Below are 24,523 nucleotides of genomic sequence, written 5' to 3'. Positions count from 1 at the left end.
CAGCACAGCCCAATGAGCAGCATGCAGGTCTGCACCTGGGATCCAAACTTGCGAACCCTCGGCTGATGAAGCAGAAGTGCGCAAACCCAACCACCACGCCATCGGGCCGGCCCCAAGTTCAACTGTTTCTTGTGTTCAGTTTTAGGGTTTGCTTTTCTTTCATCCTTCTTGTTTTCATTGTACTTTTTGAATATGTAAAACATTTAAATGGTTCAAAAGTTGAAACTATAGAATAAAGGTATACTCAGAGAAGTTTCAGTCCTATTCCCACTCTCCTCATCTTCCTACCTCCTATCCATAACCATTTTCTTTAGTTTCTGGATTATTCTTTCTTAAAATAAGTAAATGCATACACAGACTGTCGCCACTCTAATACACTTGCATTTTTCACTTACACATATCCCAGATAGCACTCTGTGTCAGTTCACAGAGCTATTCCTCATTCTACTTTACTGCTGCATAGATTGTTTCATTGTGCAGAGGTTCCCAAATTTATTCAACCAGTTTCTATGGACAAGTAGTTACTCTTTCCAAAATTCTGCTATGGTCCTATGTGTGGAGGTACATGGAAGGTAAATTCTTAGCAGAGGCCTGCTGAGGAAAGAGGCATAGCTTTGTTAGATGTCGCCAAATTCCTTCCTACAGGGATTACTCCGTGAGCAGTGTATGAGAATGCTTGTTTCCTCATAGCCATGCAACAAAGTGTATTTTCAAGCTCTTGAATTTCTGTTAATCTAACAAGTGAGAAACAGTTTCTCAGTGTAGGGTTTTTTTCACTCAATCATTCAACAACCATTTATCAACACCTACTATGTTCCAGGCTCTGGAGATACAGCAATGAACAAAACAACCCCAAATCTCAGCCTTGTGGAGCGTACAGTTCTATTTGGGGAGCAAAACAAGATGGGTAAATGAAACGTATAGGATGTCAGATGGTGTGAAGTGCTGTGGAGAAAAGGAGGCAGAGAAGGGAGACAGCACACCACACAAACCTGAAGTGTACTGCTTGGTGAAATTTTAAGCAAATCTTTGCAAGCCTCCCGCTGCTCTGGCTTTCCCAGAAGGCTTTTCTGGCCTCTTTTGTCTACAGTGACTTCTCAAAGATATGGAACACTGCATGAATTTGCATGTCATCCTCACACAGGGGCCATCTAATCTTCTCTGTATCGTTCCAATTTTACTGTGTGCTGCTGAAGCAAGCACTTTACCATGGTTTTAATTTGTATTTTTCTTATTATGGATAAAGTTGAGCATCTTTTCATATGTTTAAGGGCTATTTGTATATCTTTTTCTCTCTTTTGGACAGTCTGTTAATGACTTACAAAATATTTTCTCCCTATCATTTGTATTTTGTTTTGCTTATAGTCTCTTTTGCAATGAAAGTTTTTTTAGAAAAAATTTTTTCCATTTAGTCAAATTTATCTTTTCTTTTGTACCTAGGTTGTAAAGGAAGGCATGAAGTACCTGTCAAGAGTGAGGCTTTTCTACCTACCTGCAGAACTATTAAATCAGCCCCGGAAGGGATGAAGGTGGTTAGTCTACCTAAGTTCTTTGTTTCTATTCATCCCTAATAGATGGCCAACCATATGATCCTCATATTTTCAAGTCAGCCCCTTTCACTTTCAGACTGTAGTAGCTGCTGGCATTAGGTCACAAAATGTTTGGAAATAGTACATGTCAGAGAACAAAACGTTAGCAGTACAAATTAAACTCAGAATGGTTCAAGAAAGTTTCTATGCTACGTGGTAGTTTCTTAATCAACGGACAATGAAAAGACACAAGAGAATCTTCCTAGAAAGCAGCACTCCAGGGTTTTTATGTAATGTGAGCAAGACAACATTTACTAAGTCTGAGTAAACTGAGGGAAATGTCTGATTTTTAAAAACAAATATGTGCTATTTCTCCAAAGCAAAATATTGTTGATAGCATACCGATGAGCATTTAACAAATTGAAACTAAACTCTATTACTTCCTATCCTTTAATGAATTTAAAAGTTTCTTCTCCAGAGCAAAGATTAGCCATGAAAGAGTAACGGGCGATCATCTCACAGCTGGAGAAACTCACCTACAAGAGCTCATTCACTTCTGGAAATTACACAATTAGAATGAAAAGGCAGTTGGCATCATCGCTACTTCTCTTAGACACATTCTGCTTAGTCTGGGCTATGCTATCTGAGGTGTTAATCATGCCCAGGTGTTAGCTGCCTATCTGACAGCAATGCAGGAAATTAGAAACTGAAGAGCCAAGAAGAAAAGCAGAAAAGTGACTCCGCCACTTGGAGGGAGCCAATGTCAAGGGGAGCAGGCAATCGGGGAAGGAGAGGACTCAGCTCTGGTGATTTTGTTGACTGTGATGCAATGAGGGGGGACAAAGAGAGACAAGGGACCCTATTGACTTTTTGGGCAGAACAAAATTTTTTTTTTTTTCCTTTTTCTCCCCAAAGCCCCCCAGTACATAGTTGTATATATTCTTAGTTGTGGGTCCTTCTAGTTGTGGCACGTGGGACGCCACCTCAGCGTGGCTCGATGAGCGATGCCATGTCTGCACCCAGGATTCGAACTGATGAAACACTGGGCCGCCTGCAGCGGAGCGCGCAAACTTAACCACTTGGCCACGGGGCCGGCCCCCGGGCAGGACAAATTCTTCCTTGTCCAGATTGTTCCATGCTTTGCATGTGGTTTAGCATCCCTGGACCTCTGCATACTCATAAGTTATGACAACTTTTTCAAATGTCCCAAATGAAAACTCTTGGAAATGACCATGGAAAACTGAGGCAGACATAAAGGAGAGGTTCGTGTATGTATCTGATTTTAGAAAGCTTCTTTCTATATGTGCTCACTGAGGAAAAATGTGTTCAGCAGTGGCCCAAACAGCTGGGGAGGAAGTTAGGTTGAACAGTCTCTGACACGATGCTGATGCTATTTAAAGTGTGAGGAAACTGCATCGTACTAGAATGTTATTAAATAAGTCTCATACTCTTGAATTCCTTTTAGACGCTACTAAAAAAAAACATTAAGATTTTTTTAATGCCATTTTATGCCCCTGAAAATAAGGGAGCAGGCAAGAAGGGTTCTCCAACTCAAAAACAAGGGAGCCAGTCTTCTACGTTTGTCTGCCTTCCCCCTTTACTTGGGGGGGGGGGGGGGGGGGGGGGGGAGAAATGTGAATGGGGGGCAGGGTGGAAGGGGACTATCTAAGCTGTTCTAAGAAAATAGACTTGAATCAGTATTTTATGACATTTTCCACTTGTTATCAAGGAGGACTGAAGAAAATATATTGACTATGTCAACGTATGTGACCTACAATGATTTTATTTTTATCCCACATCACTAAGTCCAAAATACATCTCTAATTCCCAAGAATAGAAATGTATTATATCAAATATACTTTTTCCAGGACTAAATCAGCATGTATTTAGAGGTAAACACAATCTCTTTTTCCTAATTCCATATTTACACTATCACCAGTTTCTATTCTTTAACATTTACTGAGTGTTGTTCTGAGTTTCAAGTTCAATTTGGGAAATGTATGCACAATTTTATTGACCTTTCCCCATTACTATTTAAAAATTTTTTCCTTACTGGCTGAGGCTGCACCACTAGAGACTGGATAGGAATGATTTTTGTTCTCTTTTTAATGTTAGCAAAGCTTTAAAAGAAAAATGCAATCTAAAATCTGGCTGCAGGTTCAGATGTTCAAGCACGGTATCAAACATGGGTTAATGATGAGCTCCAATTCTGCAGTCAGTTTAATTTAAGAACAAGCTACCTTGGCTTGGGGGTTTTTAGATTTAAATTTTAAATTAAAGGTGAAAGAAAAACTTTTCAAACATTTAGATTATATTTGCACATCTCTTTACCTAGAACTGTAACTAAATAAAAAGAAAAATCATTCTTGAAGTTCCCTCAATTTCCTCAATACCTTTAGGTTTAAAATTGAATCAATGCTGTCCTTCTCAGGGAGGAGGCCTTGCTACTGCTGCAGAGCTGGCAAATGTCTCCAGGGCAGATACAGGAATGCAATGCCCAACTCCTGCCCTCAGCAGATGGCAGTCAGAGTTACACAGTAAGAAATGGTGGGACATGAATACAGCAGCAGGGGTGGGGCAGTGACAAAAACGAAAGCACACCTAGCATAAGTTAAAGGTGGCCCGGCAAGCATCAGCAGCAACTTCATTGTGCCTCAAGCATGAACCCAACATGAAAGGGCAGGTTTTTCAAAACACTACTGTCTCTGAATGTGCCAAAGTTTGACTCCACAGAAAAGGTACAGACAATTGCCAGAACTGACAATTCCATGCTGAAATTCAGTAAATGACCAAAACAAGTCTCTTATGAAATTTGTTACAGATCAGACAGGCTGGAGCATGTACCAAAGGTAGTCTTGGAGAATACTGAACGCGGGAAGTTTCCTGCTTTGCTTCAATTAGGATCAGGGTGTCTGTCTCCATCCCAAAGCAGCCTCCAAGGATGCACACTGCATTTCATCAGACAAAAGCTGCCTTTCAAACTGAGTGATGAGTGCATTCACAATCTCCTCATTCTTTTTTTAAAGTCACTTACGGGGTTATTTTTACTAAAATATTTTTCAGTCTGGTAAAAAGGAATCTCGAGACAACCATACAAAAAAGGGTAAAAGGCACGACCATCTAATTTTATTTTGACTGGCCATTTAACAAGTCATAAGATAGACATCAAAGTTCAGGATATTCGGAACACTCTCCAAAGTGATTTTTCAATGATATATAGTTGCAAAAGATATAAGGCTCATTATTAAAAAGCCAGCAGAACCTTACCACTAGATTCATGTCCTCTGATGAGTTCTCCTGAATTCTGAATAAGTCATTTTTGTAAATGTAAACATCTTTGATCTTTTGACAAAGCACTCAGAAAAGGATCAAAGAACAGGCACTTGCCAAACCAGAGTGCGGAATGAGTGACGTCTGCAGTTACAAAGGAGTCTGGCTTCTCAGCAGTAAAAACACTCAAGCTTTAAGCTAACAGATTTTCTAAAACTCAGATTCTTAGAAAGTAAGATTGAAACGAAACAGAAGCAGCTCTATCTCCCAGAAGACAGTAGCATGCGCAAAATAAAGCCAGGTTTCAAAGCACCCTTTCATTAGAATTCCATACCAGTTAACTCTTGCTCGTCCATTCTGAAACACGTAGACTTCATGGACATCTCCAGGACTCTGATACACCCATCATCTGATGCCAAGATCACTTTATCTGACGTACACCAGTCCACGTCCAATATCCGAAAGGTCACATTTCTCCCGCTTCTTAAACTGCTCACCATCTGAACCTTCAAGAGTGAATTTGGTTGTCACTTTCAGAAAGAAAAGGAAGATGTTTATCATTCTGGATTAAATGGTCAAGGAAAGACAGTGCCTGTGGCAAAGGCCCAGTGCAAGTTTGAAACTGAACAGTCTTTGGTAATCTATCCTCCACAGGCAGACTGCATTTTAAGGGACTCAAAGATAGTGAGAACATTAAAAAACAATCTGCTGGGCTGTCACCTTTATTTAGAACAGAATTATTATAAAGGAAAAATTTTTAAAAAAGAAAATTGTTTTAAGAAGCTTGACAAACCCATTATATAGTTTTCATTTCTAAATCAGAAGGAAGAAAGAAATATATAGTTCCTGTGAGCAGTAGCTTCACTGCAGTGTACCCTCGTGGAGCTGGGCCTACCTCTTTAGTATCCCACACTTCAGCTCCATCATTGTACATTGCTATTAATTTTTGGTTTCCTTTACCAGGAGCAAAACGAATCTTCCTCACCCAACTTCGGTGTGTAGGTATCCCTCTGAGAACAAATAAACAAAAACCAAAACACCAATGTGAAGTAGCGTGGTATCTTGTCACCAGAAACCATGTCCAATGTCTCTTTCTATTCCCCTTTTTGACAAGGTCTGATGATAGGAGAACCACTTTACTTTCTGGAAAAGGGGCTACATCTGACAGACAGGATCTGCCTTTTAACAACAGCTGGAATGATGTCCCAGTGCTTCTGCGTGGGCCACCTGCAGACAAGGTGTTCTATGAATGATCCGGAGCTTGGGTCAAAGCCCTTCCTCCCAAGTTCAGTGACACGCTGAACTTGTCCAAGCTACACTGGTCATGTTTAGTGATTCTGCTTATTACCAACCCACAAGTCTCCCACAGAACCATATCAAGAGGTTAATTCTTTTTAACCAAATTAACAAGGTTGCACTTTTGACTCATACCTGGATACTCTGCCTTTCAAATCCCAAAAATTTAAATTTCCGTCCATATCTCCAAGAACCAACGTATCACCTTTCCAAGCAATGCAGGTAACACTACCCATACTTCCCTAGAAAACAACAGCAACAAACGCATCTAAATTTCACTACTTGGTGCATAACAGAGAAATATTTTTACTTAATAACTGTGATGAAGCAGTAAAGATATTTTAATAAAACTTAATTATAAATGGTTTTGCTTTAGTATGGATGCCATCACACACTAACAGATGGACACTAAAAGAGCTACCTAGCACTAACAATTTCAACTACAAAGAAACAGGAGATTTTGATTTGATAGATGTTAAGTTGCCTGAACTACATTTAGAAAGAAGGGATGTCTTTTACCTTACAGAAAAGAAAATTAAAGGAAGAAAAAAAGAGAAGGAAAGGAAACGTTTTCCAGAGAGCTCTTGTCTCCAACTTCTGTCTCACTGCAAAAGGATAACTAAATCTACTCTGGGGAAAACTCAAAGCCGTGTTATAACTAATTGTGCAGTAATTTTTCTATGGATGGAGGATCCAGAGCTTCCCTAGTACCTTCTGGAATAAAGAAGGTGAAGAGACACTGTATATTAAAGGCATCTGTGCAATTTGAATTCACAGAAAGCTCTGAAAAGAAGTTAGAATATAAAGAATGAACCACTATTGTAAGAACTACGTGGGGAAGACAGGAGCTTCTGGCTCTAACAATGGCACAGAGTGAGAAGCCAGTGCTCGAGGTCAGCTGCCTGGGCTGGAATCTGAGCTTATTACTTAGTATGTTGTGTGATTTGAGGCATGTTTACTTCATCTTTCTGCATCTTGGATTTATCATCAATAAAGTTGAGTAAGCTCATGAAACTTGAGAGTTCCTATTAGTGTTAATAAATTTACCCAGGTAAAGGCCTTAAGATGATGTCTGCCACACAGTAAACAGTCAATACATATTAGCTATTAAATAATATTACTGCTCAATTACTTCTCCACTTATTAAGAAGAAATCTTCTTTTTGCATTTATAGAACAAAATAAAAATTCTCATGTTTAGTTCTCACGGTATCTGTAGTCAGGAGTGGGAAAGCTCCAAGGGTTTGCCAAATTGACTATCAATAGACTGGCATACACACCAAATACTGCATAAATCCAGGTTGGCAGTCAAGAAAAAACTGGATGAAAAATGAGTATTTTAATGAATTCAGTAAGTAAAAACTTAGACAGTTACGTTCAATAAATAGAATTCTGTACAGTATGAAGCTATGCTCCAATTTTTATTTCTATTCTCCTGACTATATTAACAGAACGTTTAATTAGGAATTTGCCTTTAAATTTACTTTTTAATCTTGAAAATTTTTACATTTTATAGTCTTACTTTCTAACTTCTAAAAATTAGAATATTGAAGTTTAAATTAGCCTAGAGATCAGTATTACTAGCTTTGAATACATGTGATGTAACACAACTGTACAATTAAACAATCTAGACCTTTCTACGTAAGACTTTGTTAATGGGATCCAAGCCATAGGGAGATCCCAGGGTGCTTTCAGAGGATGTGGCACACACTTGCTTTGTGGCTCCAAATAATACCAAGAGAAATAATGTAAGATGAAAACCTTACAGAGTATTATTAGTTGACACTGATGTGTTGCCCGGGTGTAAAACATGACGCTCGAACAATGAGAAGTCAGGCTGGCAGCACGGCAGAGAGACTCCTTCTCTCCCACTGCTCCAGTGTTTGGATAAAAGTAGTCAACTACAGACTCGCCATGCCAACATAATTTAAAATATGCCAAGCTTTTCTCTTCTTTTTATCACTTTATACACTTTATAGATCTGGAGCCAAATTCCAGACAGAAAGTTTCAACTTAAGACAAATGTTTAATACTTTACATTTGGAAAGAGGGTAAGATAAATATTGGATTAAAATAAGCAAATAAAACCTCTGCCTAAATTCTACATTATAGTACCTAGAACATATTTTAATTACAAAACATTAAAATAATGAATCAAAACCAGTTCCTCGTGTATTATATATAGCAGATGCTCAATTCCCTTTCTCTAAGTATAATCCGCTCTAAAACATAATTTCATTGGAGGCTGGGTCCTTACTTGGCGGGTCTTTCCTTGAGGAAGCTGCTTCTAGCTGCAGTAAATAAAAGGATCGGGCAGGCAGAACAGACTTACTATATCCTGACTTCAGGCCTCCACAAAAAGGGACAGAATCTTAAAAGCTGTGTGGCGTAATTATCATCCTGAAAGAAGCACTTATAAAAAGGAAAACTCAAGTCTAATGTCCAAAAGTTTTTAACTTGGGGGAGGTGGTGGGGAACTGGCATCTCAAAAATTATTATTTCTACATTCTAATCTCAAATGTGAAGTGATTAGAAAACAAAGAGACTGAGCTGTTGGTGAGTGGCAGGGGAAGGGCTTGGATGGGACCTTCCCTGGGGTTCTAAAGGAGGAGCTACATATGTTACTAAGAAAGTCAACTGATTTTCCAAAGTCAGCTACATTATACTGCAACTCTGATGCCTGCATTCTTTAACTACAGTTTTTCTTTCCACACAAAGTTAGGTTACTTTTCCTAACATAACTACCAAATATCAATCTTTCACATTTGTATTATCTTTTTCATCTTTCAAACTAGTGAAAATGTTTGGCAATATTAGAGATAGTTCAAAATAGAAATTACTAAGTCTCAGATACAACATGTTCTATATAATAGTAAAAAGGAAATGACAGTGTGAGAAGCACTTTCACACGTGAGTTTCTGCTTTTAGTAGAGAAGGCTGTTTGGACGCCCTCAATTCTCCTCTATTGTTGTTAATAAGGAAGATGTGGTAGCTGCCTCTAAGAGGCCCCCACTGAATCTGCCTTTTGGTATTCATGTCCCTTGGTGATCATCTCCCACAACGAATAGGGCTGACATGTGAACCGGTAGCATACTGCAGAAATGATGGAGTGTGACTTCCTGAACAAGGTCCTAAGACATTGCTCTTGTGCTCTTTGTGCTCTCTTGGATCACTCGCTCTGGGGCCAGCCAGCTGCCATGGCGTGAGGACACTCAGACAGCCCTATGGAGAAGTCCACATGAGGAAGAACTGAGGCCTCTCATCAACAGCCGGCATTAATCTGCAGGAGCCCTGTGAGGGAGCCATCTCAGAAGTGGACCCTCTTGCCCCAGCCAACATCCTGACTGCAACCTCATGAGACCCCTGAGCCACCTGTAAATGTGGGGGTTGGCATTCGACTAAAACACTTCATTTTTAAACAGCAATTTTAAATAAATACATATATTTTAAGAAATCAACTCATGCCTCCACTTAACCATTACAGTTGTATTAGTTAAAAACATTTTCTTAATCCACCCATTAAAAACAACCTGTGAGATACATGCTGACCCAAATTATTAATCACAAAACCTTAGTCAGAGGATTCCACAAGGCCATGAGAAGGATATATATATGTAAATAGTAATAATACTACTACACTTACAACCTACTATAATCTAAAAATAATACGAAGTTGTAAGGCAAATCCTTCAAGGTAATGCCTGAAATGGAACGAGGAGAGACAGCGGAGTCAGACAGACAGACCTGAGTTTAAAACTGCCATGTTGCTAAGCTGGGTCACTTTGGGAAAGTCACTTATTCTCTCTCAGTTATGTCACAGAAAAAACGGAAGTAATTACTCATGGATTATTATGGAGATAAAAATGAGTAGCAAATGGTAAGTACTTAATCAAAGTAGTGATAAGGCTATTCTCTAGCGGTATGGAACAAGTTTAATCAATGACATCTCCTTAAAATAGTAAAGTTTATTTACATTAAACTTTTCTGAAATAGCTTTCCAACTTCACTACAGCTTCACTAGACATGGAAACAAGAAAATCTTCGATGAGGACTCAAAGCAGATTTAATGGAGGGCTGGACTCACGTCTGGCGGAATCCGAGCGCTATCTTTCACGGAGTTCCCTTCAACAGTGAGATGATAAACTTGGCCGTCATTATCAGTAAACACAAAATGTTCCCGGGCAGAGATGTTCTGACTGAGCTCAGATTTACTTTCTGCCTCCTGCAACAAGCTGTGGGATAGAGACAAGTAAGATAAAGGTATTTCTTTTCCCTAGCGAGACACCCATAATTAATTAACTCGTCCAAAATGACATGCACTAACAGGAGGTCCAAAATCATTAAAAAAAAAAAAAACCTGTAACTAATCTTTGCCCAGCGAGTGATAGGAAAACAGACATTACTCCCAAATAGTCATACTACCAGAGAACATTTACCCTGTACAGAGGAACAAAGTGATTCAGACTTCAGACATGAAAAAGAAACCTCTGCTGTTTCTGCTACAGAACAGTCCTCAGGAGAAGAGAGGCCTTACTTTGACACATCATTCTCTCTGAGGTTTTATATTGGTAAAATTGGTGGGGATGGAGATGGAGACAGTACATAAATTCAGAATTCTTAGTATATTTTCTTTGGTGTACATAAATGAAAATATGATCTATCTGTATGTTCATGCCATGTGTACTTGAATCTTAAAGGCTGAAGGTTATAGAATAGAAGGGCACTGAGAAGGAACATACTCACCAGCGGACACTGATGTGTGGATATTACTGTGTAAGTGATTAACTGCACTAAGCATTCCAATAATAAAACTAACTCTTCAGTAATCTGGGTCTGTACTGAAAGACCAAATAAAATATGTTCAAAAGCAAGGTGAAACTTGCTAGTAGAGACGCCTTTGGATGACACTTGTCACATTCTTAACCATGACAAAGATATTACAAACGACAGTGGCAGGAAACAGCACACTGCACCTGATCACAGATGACTCAATGATGCTCAGCTCCGTATCTGAGACCACTGTCTGGCGAGCCATGGCCTCTCGGGTGGCCAGTTGTTTCTTTCTCAGGCTCTTCAAGTTGTGAGACGGTGACCACTCCTGTGAAGCAAAGATGGACACTCCTAGAAATGGTGTTTCCTTCTGTCAAAGAATCTTTCCAGAACAGCTGGGCATATTCGCTATTGCCAAGCACCACTTATTATTACTACACACGAATTCACAATTTGTTCTTAGGTTTTATCTATTTATAGAAAGGCTGAATGAATGCATTTTAATTAAAGCTTAAGGGAGAGGATTTTAATAATCTACCTCTACCTCCTTCTACCTCTGATCTTTAATTAGAGCTTAAGGTAGAAGAGTTTAATGGCAAACTTCTAAAAGGTCTAACCTTTTCATGCTTTCTTTTTGTACAAAATGAAAATAATAAATTCAATTATGCTATCTCCTGTTCCCTACCTCCACCCACTCCCCCTTAGGCATAGGGTAAGATAATCACATTCCTCTAATCATGGCCCATTACCATCCATAGGTCCACCTCAAACCTCGTTTTATTTACGATTTTATATTCCCACCTATTCTAACGCACTCAATGTAATATCCTCTAGTATATACAAATTCTTAGCACGTAGTTATTTCACATGCATGCATCTGTAATTTACATAAATATGTTATATATTTACATAAATGTGTTCTATATCTCATCCTGTTTTTAGCTCTCTTTCACTCAGCACAATGTATTTAAGTCCTATCTCTGTCGTTTCTGCATGCTGTATAATAATATTCCACGGATGCATCCACCAATTTTTAGTCTCTCTGTTCTATCAGCAAAGGACTCCAAGATTGCCTCCAAACTCTCATCATGACAAGTAACACTGCAGTCAATATCCTCACAAAAGTTCCTTCATGACCAGGAGTTGAAGAGCTGGAGCACAGAGGATGTCTGTGTTTGCCTAAGTGCTGTTAGCTTGCTCTGCAGAATGGCTTCAGTGGTCCACATTCCTCCCAGCCATGCATAAGGATTCCTACAGCCCATATTACACCCATATCTAAAGCTATCTCGCCTTCCCATTGTTGTTAGTCTAAAAGGTGTATCACGGTTATTTTACTTTGCACATCTCTAAAAACTGATGAATTTGAGTATTTCTTCATATGCTTGTTGGCCTTTCAGGTTTCTCTGACATTCATTAACAGCTCACATAGTTTGTCCATCCTTCCACTGGGGTTCTTGTTCTTTTCACTGTTTACGTGCAGGAGTTCCCATAATACTAATCCCCTAGGGGGATTAATTAGTCCCTTGTCAGTTTTAGACATCGGAAAGCTGTTTTTTTTTTTTTAAGATTGGCACCTGCACTAACATCTGTTGCCAATCTTTTCTTTTCCTTCTCCCCAAAGCCCCCTGGTACACAGTTGTATGTTCTAGTTGTGAGCGCCTCTGGCTGTGCGATGTGGGACGCTGCCTCAACAGGACCTGATGAGCGGTGCTATGTCTGCACCCAGGATCCCAACCAGTGAAATCCTGGGCCGCTGAAGTGGGGTGCACAAACTTAACCACTCAACCACGGGGCAGGCCCCAGAAAGTTTCTTTTTCCAACTTGTCTTCTATATTTAATGTTGACATTGTTGCCCTTCATTGAAAGGAAAGCATCAATTGATGTAATTAAATGAGTTATTTTTTTGCCTTGTGGCATGAACTTCTGACGTCCTCTCCTGCCCCCAGAACACAAAAATATTCTTTTATGTTTGACTATATTAATTTTATAGCTTTACCGTTTTACACATAGGTCTTTAATCCTATGGGGCCCACCTGTGAGTATGGTACTAGGGAGAGATCCAGTATTTTTCTCCATAAAGTGAGACAGTTTTCCTGATACTGTCTACTAAGCAGTCTGTCCTTCCCCTTGGGTTTGTGTGCTCCTTTACTATACAGTAAGTTCCCAAATGTTCATGGATATGTTAATGAACTCCTTATGATGCGGGTCCATTTCCTGTTCTTGGGCCAAGAAGACACTGCTTTTGTTTCTCTGGCTTTGTAAAAGATACTGTAACAAGGGGGACGGCCCCACCCCCACCCCCTACATCACTCCTTTCTTCAAGGCTGACTTAGCTATTATGACCTTTATTCTTTCATAAACATTTTAGAATATGTATATCACCTTCCTCAAAATATCTAAATGAAATTCTAACTGGAATTGCACTAATGTAATATTAGCTTAACCCATCCAAAAAAATAAGAGTTATCTCCATTTACTTAGATCATCTTCTGTGAACACACATTTTTAACAAGAAAATACATGGCAGTAATGATTTCAGTTCAAGCTAGAGAACAACATTCAGCACACACACACACATCTAAATAAACTATTCAGCTCTCCAACTGTAACTTACCAAAGCGGTCACCGCAGGGAAGTTTTTGGACATTTCTCTAAGAAGGGTACAAGTCCTGACGTCCCATAATTCCAGAGGTTTATCTTTGAATACAACTGCCAAATACTGCCTAAAATAAACAAAATTACTAAATAAGCCCCTTTTGCAAGATATTCACCATAAGTAGTACAAATCAAAAAGTTCAGTGAATCAGAAAACTCAAATGACAATTCTAAACACGGACAATTTACACTAACATTTAATCCTCACGATCAATACTCATAAGAAGGTAAAGGCCTCAGACAACCTCTGAGCGCCGCAGAGCTGTAACTAGGCAAGCGGCCTCGCTGAGAAGAATGAGAAAAGGTGCAAGTTCACATCCTAGTGACACAGCTTACTGTAACCCCACTGAGGCTCAATTTTCTCATACATGACATGAGAATACTACTATCTCAATGGATTGGTATGTAGGTTACAGTAAAAATTAAATAAAAAAGTAAGTAAAGCTTCTGTCAGGCTGACACTGAGGAAATGTAACAGAGCAGGAAGATCCCTGTACTCATTGTATCAAAGGACTCAGGTTCTCCTGCTCAGGACCAAGTCTGCCACTGGATAATTACATGGTCTCAGACAAACCATGTAACCTTTTGAATTTTATTCTACTTGCCTTTAAAATGGTGTTAATAACACCTGTCTTACCCACTTCACTAAATGCTATAAGGACAACAACAACAAAAAAAGGGGCAGCACACATAATTTTATAAACCATGATGGATTATACAAATGCAATACATCATATTTTTTATTACATCTAATATAAAGGCATGTACGTAAATAACTAATATAAGACAGAATCTGGTAAATGCTACAAAGACCCATTACGAAAAAGGAGATTAATTCTGATAATAGGGAAATGGCATTCTAAGCAGAATTACAAATGTGACAAATGGCAAAAGACAGGAAAGGACAGAGCATGTTTGGGGGAACATGCTACCTGAAATGCAGAGTATGTGAGAGAAATCATCATAAGAAAGATTAAAATGTGAATTCCAGACGGCATTATAAAGACCTGAGACACCCTAAAATGCCAGGTGAGGGTATACAGAGATTTACTCTGCAGAGAATAGTGGATCACTGAGCTCTGAAGTAGGGGGATAATGTGGTCAGTTGTTTTAGATGTATTACTTTAGCAGGCATGTGTAGAGTCAAGACTGACTGGAAATAGAGGAGACTGGAGTCCAAATAGTTACCTGAGCAATTGTCAAACTTTTTAAGTCTTAAGAGTCCTTGACATTTTAAAAAATTATTGAGGGCCACCCTCAAAGAACTTCTGTTTACGTGGGCTACAACAACTGGTATTTCGGATATTAGAAATTAAGACTGATAAACTAAGAATTATCTTTATTAAGTCATTTAAATGAAAAAAATAGAAAATAACCAGCAAGATGGTAGATTTAAACATAAGCCATATTAAATATGAATATAAATGCTGCCATTAAAGCAAAGATTGTCAGAGCAAATAGAAAAACAAGCCCCAATTATATGCTGCCTATAAGAAATCAACTTTAAATATAAAGACACAGATAAGTTACAAATAAAAGGTTGGAAAACGATATACCATGCAAACAGTAATCAAAAGAAAGCTGGAGTGACTATACTAATCAGACAAACCAGATTTACTTCTGAATAAAGAATATTACCAAAAACTAAGAGGATATTTCAACATTGATAAAGCAGCTGATTAATCAAAAGGACATAATATTACTAAATATGTATGTACCTAATAACAGAGCTTTAAAATACCCAAAGCAAGAACTTCAGTTCTTCAAGAGAAATAAACCCACAATTAAAGTTAGAGAGTTCAACACTCATCTCTCAGTAACAGATAGAAAAGCAGGCAGAAAACCGGTAAGAATATAAAAGACTTGAGTAACTATCAACCAACTTGAACTAACATTTATGGAATATTCTGATCAACAACAGCAGAGTACACAATCTTTTCAAGTACCATGGAACACTCACTAAGAGAAACCATATTCTGGGCCATATAACAATCACATTAAATTTAAAAGAATTGAAACATATAAAATATGCTCTCTGACCCTAACAGAAACTAGAAATAAACAGAAAGATATCTGGCAAAATCCCCTAAATATTCTAAAATTAAACAGTGTACCTATAAATATCCCATGGAAATTTTAAAATATAAATTGCACTAAAATGAAACATCATATCAAAAATTGTAGGGTACAGGAAAATTAGTGCTTACATAGAATTAAATGCTTATATTAAATGCTAAAGATCTGAATTTAATCATCTAAGGTTCTACCTCAAGAAACTAGAAAAATAACATAGTAAGCCCAAAGTAATCAAGGAAAAAAAAAAGATCCTCATGCCAGTTAATGAAACAGAAAATAGAAAACCACAGAGAAAAATCAAAGAAACCAAAGGATTTTCTTTGAAAAGATCAATGAAATTGACATAATTTACTGATATCAAGAATAAAAGAGACATCACTCAGATCACACCAATAATGAAAGAATAAGAATATTATGAACAAGTTTACATCAATAAATTCAACAACTTCAATGAAATGGACAGGTTACCTGAAAAATACCAATTACCAAAGCTCACTGAAAAAAAAACTACCCTAAATAGCTCTATATCTATGAGAAATTGAATTTGTATTTAAAAACTTTTCCAGAAAGAAAATTCTAGGCCCAGATGGATTCCCTGGTGAATTCTTCCTATCTAAGGAAGAAATAATATCAATTCTATACAAAAGCACACAGAAAAAAGAGAAGCAAATATTTCACAACTCATTTTACAAGGTCAACATTACCCTGATTCTAAAACCAGACAAAGATATTACACAAAAACTAGACCACTATCTTTCATGAACATTGATGCAAAAATCCTATTTTAATAAAATATTAGCAAATCAAACCCAGTAAAAGCAAAATATTAGTAAATCAAATTCAGTAATACATCACGACCAAGTGGAATTTATCCCAGGAATGTAAAGTTAGTTTAATATTTGAAAAATCAATCAATGTAATTCACCATATTAGCCAACTTAAAGAACAAAACAAAAACACACCATACGATTATGTCCATAGATGCAGAAAAAGTATCTGACAAAATTCACTACCTATTCAATGATACAAAGTTTCAGCAAACTAGGAATGGAAAACTTTCTCAATCTGATAAAGGGCATCTACAAAAACTCTACAACTAACATATTTAATGTTGAAAGACTGAATGCATTCTCCCTAAGATCATTAACAGAGCAAAGATGTCAGTTCTCATCACTTCTATTAAACATTGTACTGGAGGTCAGTCAGTGCAGCAAACCAAGGGAAAAAGCAAAGGTCCACAGACCAGAAAAGAAAGATAGAGAAGTGTCTTTACTGGCAAACAACACAATTTGTCTATATAGAAAATCCTAAGGAATCAACAGAAATGCTACTAGAACTGACAACTAAGTTTAGCATGGTGGCAAGGTCAATGTCAAAAAATTAACTATTTCAGGGGCCGGCCCGGTGGCACAGTGGTTAAGTGCGCACGTTCCATTTTGGTGGCCTGGGGTTCGCCGGTTCAGATCCCGGTGTGGACATGGCACCGCATGGTAAGCCATGCTGTGGTAGGCGTCGCACAGATGTTAGCTCAGGGCCAGTCTTCCTCAGAAAAAAGAGGAGGATTGGCAGATGTTAGCTCAGGGCTAATCTTCCTCAGGGGGGGAAAAATTAACTATTTCAGTATACAAATAATGAATAATTAGAAATTGAAATTTTTAAAAAGTCATTTATTATAGCATCAAAGGAAAAACAAAAAATAATTAACAAATTATGTGCAGGACCTATACACTGAAAACTACAAAATATTACTGAAAGAAATTTAAAAAGACCTAAATAAGTAGAGAGATACACCATGTTCATGAATCACAAAACGTGTTAAGGTGTCAATTCTTCCCATATTGACCTATGGATTCAATGCAATCCCAATCAAAATCCCAGGAAGCTCTTTTGGTAAAACTGATAAGCTGATTCTAAAATTTATATGGAAATGCAAAGACCATAGAAAAGCTAAAGCAATTTTGAAAACTATTTTAGAGATTTTCTCCTTTTGCCTTTGTTCTTTTTATTGGTTTTCATTCAGTATCTATTTTTAATAATCCTGTTTTACATGTATTTTTCCTTGAGACAAAAAACTCAAAAACTTACTGGAATTAAAATGGGTCTAAATTACAAGTAAAAAAAATGAGTTCTTTCACTCAATAAACCCATGTTGAGGTAGTAATGCATAAGAACTTCATCAGAGAACATCAATATAGCTATAACGGAACAATACGGGGTTACAGGTTTTACCAATCCAATGAAATGTTAAGATTCATACAAAAGTTACTCCATCTTTTTAGAAGTAGAGAATTAAAAGGAAAAGCAACTTAATTTTGTGATTAAAATATTTTGATACAGCTGCATGCGCTATCACAAAGAAATTCTATATGCATTCTAGTATATTCTCACTTCCTTAAATATATATATAAATCCCTGAGATTCCACTGTGATAACAACATAGATATTTTTAGGTTAACACTTACTTCAAATGAGAAACTTTAATCATTTCAATGGGTGGTTCATCATTGCCTCGTTCACCTCGAAAAGCAATGCTTCTACCTTTAATTGCAAATATTAAAGAAAAGTGAAAACAGCACATAACACACGGAAGAAACAAGAAGCTATACTAGTGTAATCTGATTAGTGCTACCTTCCATTCTCCTGTTCATTCTTCCATCTGCTTCTAAGCTTCCTAATAATCTAAATTCAAAAAGTATTCTCAAAAGTTATTACAAGTTAAAGACCAATAATTTATTACTTACATTCAAATATTTATTTTATAAAAATATTCTCATTTTTTGCAGTTTCTTGAATTCCTTCTGTGGTTTCTTTCAACTAATTTAATTTTAGAAATTCAGAAATACCAATTTCTAATGTTTTAATACATTTACAATAAAGTAATTGAAAAAACTACTGGTATATTTAAAGTAAGATAAACATCCCATACTTACAAATATTGACTAGTGGGGAAACCAGTCTTTAAATAGGTATTTAAGATTTCTTTTCCCATGTGCAAAATACTCAACTGAAATATTTTGACATGTTCCTATCAAAAAGTTTCTACAAACTGAAATAAGGGAATGATAAGAATCAATTAACCACCAAAGAAGCCAAATGGTTTTCTGTAATTTAAAGAATGCAAATTCTACCTTATGTTTGAACAAGTATATTTTAATATCTCCTCCTAGGTTTTTAATTGCACTAAACAAAAGAGAGGACATATTCAATCCAAAGACAAGTGAACGCCTGCTTGCCTCCCTGCTCCTTAACGCCATCAAATGGGCTCCCACTATTACTATTTGCCAAACACCCCGCATCCTTCCCAAACTCTGCTAGCCTGCTGCCTTCCTTAGAAGACCAGGCTATAAAAGTCTATAATCAATGAACTTAAGTGTCCCACTTAAGGAAGCCAGTAACTATCACTTAGAAAATTGTTCTTCAAAAATAAATCTGTGAAAGAGAGATTTTAAGTTATCTAACAGTCCTGCACTTAAGCTGATTAGAAAACATGAGCAGGTATTTTTTTGGTGAATGATACTAGAGAACGGCATTCCATTCCTGGGCTACCAGGAAACTAGAGAGACCAGTGCCAGTTTGTTGGCAAATGGGGAATCTGGGGATCACTGGGCAGGTCACTTCCAATGAGAATAGAGCGATACTGGATTAAAGGTGGGGCTGACTCCTTGAGATTCAGTAACGTACTCTGCTAAGTAAGAACAACTACATCTTGGAAATATATACTGAGAATAAAAGGAAGCAACTATATACTTGATTTATTACACATACATGTACACACACATATATATCTTATTGGTTAAAACATTTACATATATTCAACCGCTACATCATTTTAAAGAAACCCACAAGAATTTTGTTAAAAAGATCTATTTAAAATCGCTGCGTGCGTTATAAAATAATTTGAAACCCTCACCTTATTCTATTTTCAAGATCTTCATTTTGAAACTCATTGGGTTGTATGTTTTTAACAATTTTTCAAAAGTTACTTCACTGGAATGTTTCCCATTGTAAAGTCTTTAACTCCTAATTAAGTTTCCCTATTCAGTCAGCCACAGACCATCAAAAGTTTTAAATTTGTGCATTTGAAAACAATCCTTACCTATGTTTTTTAAGGCTTTCCTACAAAAGTGAAAATTTTTAAAGAGAATCTAATGAAGTCTAACTACAAAGATTTATTTTAAAACTGTACTTTTGGTTATCTACGTCATCCTACAAAAACAGAAACTAGTTTAAGAAGTAAAGTGATTTTCTGGGATTAAAGAACTGCAATTCAGGGAGCGCTGATTCAGGCAGAAACCCAAACAGCGACCCAATGACAGGAGAGGGTTTTACAGGAGGAAGTGAGGACGAGGTGAGTCCTATTAAAGGAGAGTTCCTTGGTGCCAGATGAGGTCAGGCTAGGTTGGCGCTGTACAGACCGGCCTGAGGTTCCATCAGCAGGAAAGGGCTAGACTTGTCCTTCATTGATTGGTTAGTGATCAGGACATCAGCAAAGCCTAGTTCCAGCAGTCCTTACAGACAGGATATTCTTGTCCTTACTGATTTGGAATGTTGGCAGTTTGGTCCAGTTTGGAAGATAAAGAAAATAAGACACGTAAGGCAACTCCTCTGAAACAGCTGCTCTGGCTCTATTTTAATACGGCTGCACTCATGTCATCTTTCACATCTACAAAAATGTACTTAAAAGTAGAACTGGCATCATATTAGTTCATATATCTGTCTGTTCAGGCTAATGGCACTCCTTTTTACCTTGCACTTGAGTTAACACAATTTCCTTACAAACAACGATGAATCTTTTCTAGGACAATTATTACAGAACTACAAAAAAATGTATATACAAACATAAAACAAAGAAAAAAGGCCAAGGTGAGAGAAAGTACTTTGGAACATGTTTTATAAATAGCAACATCTTTGATCAATATGACCAACACTGTAAATCTTTTCATAGTCTAAATACACAAACCTGTTGGGAGATCAACCAGCTGAAGTTCATTTCTCACTAATCCCATATTGTTTGGTGTTGAGGTAGCAAAAGAAAGAAAACCAGTTAAACTCGTCCATTCAATACCCCTATAATGAGAAATTAAACAGATTAATCTAATATCCTTTTTTGTTTGAAAAATTCATTTGAAAAATAAGTTTTTCCTAAGACCTAAATTTTATTATACAAGTTAACTAAGAAATAATATTAATGACCTTTTATTTGAGACTATATTACTATACATTTCCAAATTATATGAAATTATTTCTAATTAAAACTTTATCTCCAAATTTAACAGCAAGATAGTTTAGTTATTAGGATTCATAGCAACATTAAAGTAACTATTAAAGGGGCTGGCCCTGTGGTATAGTGGTTAAGTTCATGCACTCTGCTTCAGTGGCCTCGGGTTCGCAGGTTCAGATCCCAGGCATGGACCATCAGGCCATGATGGGGCAGTGACCCACATACAAAACAGAGGGAGACTGGCGCAGGTGTTAGCTCAGGGACAATCCTCCTCAAGCAAAAAGAGGAAGAATGGCAACAGGTGTTAGCTCAGGGCCAATCTTCCTCACCAAAAGAAAAAAAGCTATTAAAATCTGGCAAAGGAGAAAGTCACATCGCAGTAGTCTCCAAGAATTCCACTGCTTAAAAACTAGAGGTATAAAAATATTCTGAGTAGACTACATAAAACTGAGTACACTTAGAAATTTTATCAAAATTCCTAGTTGGTTAGGAAGCAGAAATTCCTGAAGCAAACATATGAACTGAGCTGTTAGATCTGGAAGTGGCTGAAAGATCCAAATGGTATGTATATTGATTAGGGAAAAGCAGAGAAGAAAAATTGCAGAGAGAAAGACATGTACAACAAGACAGCAACCTACCAACCTAACGCCCTGGGAGTCTCCTTTATGCGAGACGGAGAGTAGGTGGGTCCACATTTTTTCCCACTAACATAACTGGGGAGTGTTCACCATCATGGCTTGCAGAGAATGGAAGGGGGGGGGACACAGGACAAGTGGACTCATCAGTCAGGAAAGGAAGAAGTGAGAAACACTCTACTATTACCTTACATTGCTTACAAGGTAATACAGGTTGGCTGGGAGGGAAGTCTAACCTTTGTTCTCTATTACAATTGCACATCAGCCTTCATGAGACAACCATTTTTAACAACATATTGTATATGGCTGCTTTCATGAGACAATGGCAGAGTTGAGCAGTTTTGACAGAAATTTTATGGCCTGCAAAGCCTAAAATATTTACCATCTGGTCCTTTACAGAAAATGTTTGCTGATGCCTGATCTAGTTTATCCACTTCTACTTCAATTGGAATGCTATTGCTAGATTTAGCATTAAATACTACTCTGAATATGTCTCTCACTTGTCCAAGAAGGTACAATGGCTTCCTACATCACAACTAAACTTCTCTGTGACTTTCAAGGCCACCCAACCATTTGCCTCATCCTACCTGACCAAACTTAGCTCTCTCATCTGAACCTTGTCTGCTATTTTAACTGGAGTACTTTTCCTCATTGACCCCTGCGTGTCCACCTACTTGTCTTTCTCAGAGGGGCAAAGATAATCCCAAGAGAACTGAAAATTCTATTTATGACAACACGGAATTGCTGTAGTTATCAAAGTTTATAATTCTTTAAATGTAAAGTTGTGTTGAAACACTCAGATTAGGCTGCTTAAACCTTAGTACTCTTGAGAATTTCCATGCCTGGAATGCCCTCCCTCCCCCCCTTTTCAAGCACCATTTGAGCTCAAGTTCTGGCTCCAGCACCTACTAGCTCAATGTTTTCTCTCCATCTCAGTTTCCACATCTGTTGTGCAGAAATAACAACACTGAGTGCATAAAGAAGGCCTGGCACATGGTTAGTGCTATATGTATTAACAATTACCATCACTGCCATTATTACTCTTATTTCAAGATCTAACTCCAGCCCTATTTTCCTCATGAGGCCTCTTCATTCACTAACCTCAAACCATACCTATAGGGAATACAATATAATTTGGTTAATTATTCACTGGAAAAGTCCCTTTGTCTCTTGTTTCTCTTTCTTTTCCCTGACCTGTAACAATACTCATTAAGTTTTCTGTTTAGAATGAAAAGGAGAGAAGAATCATTTTGGACTTATTCTGCTCTCTATGTAAGTCTGGTAGCTTCAGTGAGATGTTTACCCACAGAAACCTTAAGAGACACTCTCCAAGTCTTATTGCTGGCAATCTGAACTACTTATACTTATGCTCCAGTATAGTAATGCCACTATCTCTGGATGTTAAGAATTGCAGTCCTCCCATTCTTTATTCATTATTTTTTAAAATAAATCTAAGTACCCAGTATAGGCTAACGACTGTGCTACCAAGAACCCAGTATGTGGCAGTGACCCTGCTAGACACTGGGAATACAGTTGTGAATGGGACGCCTGTATCTGCTGTCCTTCAGGAGTTTATGATCTAATAGAAAAGAGACATTTACACAAGTGCATTCTGTATTACTGACTACAAAAGAGAGTGGCGCCCAGTTCAAGAGGAGCTTGTAAGAGCCACACAGAATCTGATCTCAGGGGCCAGGCAGGGCTTCCCGGAAAACCATTAAAGCTGAGACCCAAAGGGCAAACAGGGTTTTGCCTGAAAGCCTGAACAACTGAGGAAATAGTGTGACTGGCTGAGAAACACTCACTAGACTGTATCCTCGTCGAAGGGAGGTACCATGTCATTCATGTCTCTCCAGGACATGACAGGCACTCCGCAAATTCTGTTAAGAGTAAACGAATGATGTCCAAGAAAAGCCTAGCACTCCTCCTTGCGGTTATTAGTGCAATACATATGCAGAGCAGTGCTTTCCCCACCGTTTACAAGATGTCCAGGGCATCACAGAACACGGGATGGCTGCTTATTTGCAATTGAGCACTACAAGCATGCTGCCTTTGAGCAGATTCCAGCAGCACCTTATATATCCAAATCCTACTGATCAACTGAATAAAATAAAAATTAAGTTGAACTTTAAAGTAGATTAGATAAGGAGAGGATTAGTTATGAAAAGAAATGAACGAAAACTCTTGTCAAACACAGCTGAGTACCACCACAATGTTCCCAGAGTTAGAAAACTACCGTCTAGGTTTGAGTATACACGGAGCTCTATAAAAATGTCGTAAGAACTGCAGCTCATTTTCCAACTCGATCTAGGATTGTTCTTAGGATTCCTACCTATCGGACAACAGCAACCTCAGAATCTATCAGCAGGCATCGGAGGTTCTGACTCTTACAGTTTCCCACATGGGCCTGTGGACCTCCACTGGGATGCTACAGAGGCTACTTCTCAACACTAGGTGGCTGAGGGAAGCACACACTTTCTCAAAGGCTTTCAAGTCCTACGATTATATGAAACTAACTTCTGCAAATTTACAGATGGACAAAACAGAGATCATTTTATTTTCCACAAATCACTCAATTTGCTCAAAGTAATACTGAGGCAATGTTCTGATGTGCATATAAACTACTGTTATAATAGTTTTTGACATTGAAAATCATAGTGGGTTATATAATTATAAATTTAGCCTATTGGACAAAGACACAAACTAACAATCTAAGAAAACCTACATGTACCACTTGCTTCCTTCTAGGTATCTTCCACTGGATTATAAGACTCAAAGATGTTGTCTGTTTGCAGGCATACAGAAGACGCTCAATACATATTTGTAAAGCATAACTGGTTAAACATCACAGTTTTAAAAAACCACACAGTCGCAACTATCCAGTTAGGCAGCCCCTGGCTATGTGTATGCATAAGGTTCAAGTGCTTAAGATAAAGTGGTTTTAAAAAACACATTTAGTACAAGGTAGAAAAACAACTTTCTAAAAGTTGGCCTTTAATTTGCATATGAATATCTAGAATGTACTGGGTTTATTGCTAAGAAGTTCAGCAATTTTTATAACACATCTGTGAA

The 24,523-nt window shown here is 37.7% G+C and overlaps 1 protein-coding gene and 1 non-coding gene across 2 annotated transcripts in view; both read right to left on the bottom strand.

Moving 5' to 3' along the window:
• Window positions 1–24,523, bottom strand: part of WDR11 (WD repeat domain 11) — a 56,971-nt gene that overhangs the window by 10,307 nt on the left and 22,141 nt on the right. The window contains exons 12-19 of the mRNA XM_046653725.1: window positions 20,556–20,662; window positions 18,058–18,133; window positions 13,479–13,587; window positions 11,068–11,192; window positions 10,179–10,326; window positions 6,231–6,337; window positions 5,695–5,809; window positions 5,134–5,305 (exon numbers count right to left, since the gene is read on the bottom strand). Coding sequence (XP_046509681.1) covers window positions 5,134–5,305; window positions 5,695–5,809; window positions 6,231–6,337; window positions 10,179–10,326; window positions 11,068–11,192; window positions 13,479–13,587; window positions 18,058–18,133; window positions 20,556–20,662 — 959 coding nt within the window. The remainder of the gene's footprint in view (window positions 1–5,133; window positions 5,306–5,694; window positions 5,810–6,230; window positions 6,338–10,178; window positions 10,327–11,067; window positions 11,193–13,478; window positions 13,588–18,057; window positions 18,134–20,555; window positions 20,663–24,523) is intronic.
• Window positions 1,100–1,201, bottom strand: LOC124236568 (U6 spliceosomal RNA). The gene has a single exon (XR_006887799.1). It is a non-coding gene; the product is annotated as a U6 spliceosomal RNA (small nuclear RNA).

The sequence above is a fragment of the Equus quagga genome, chromosome 2 (genome assembly GCF_021613505.1).
Source record: "Equus quagga isolate Etosha38 chromosome 2, UCLA_HA_Equagga_1.0, whole genome shotgun sequence".
Taxonomy (NCBI): domain Eukaryota; kingdom Metazoa; phylum Chordata; class Mammalia; order Perissodactyla; family Equidae; genus Equus; species Equus quagga.
Note: the sequence above shows the minus strand (reverse complement) of the source record. Positions and strands in the feature narration are given on the sequence as shown.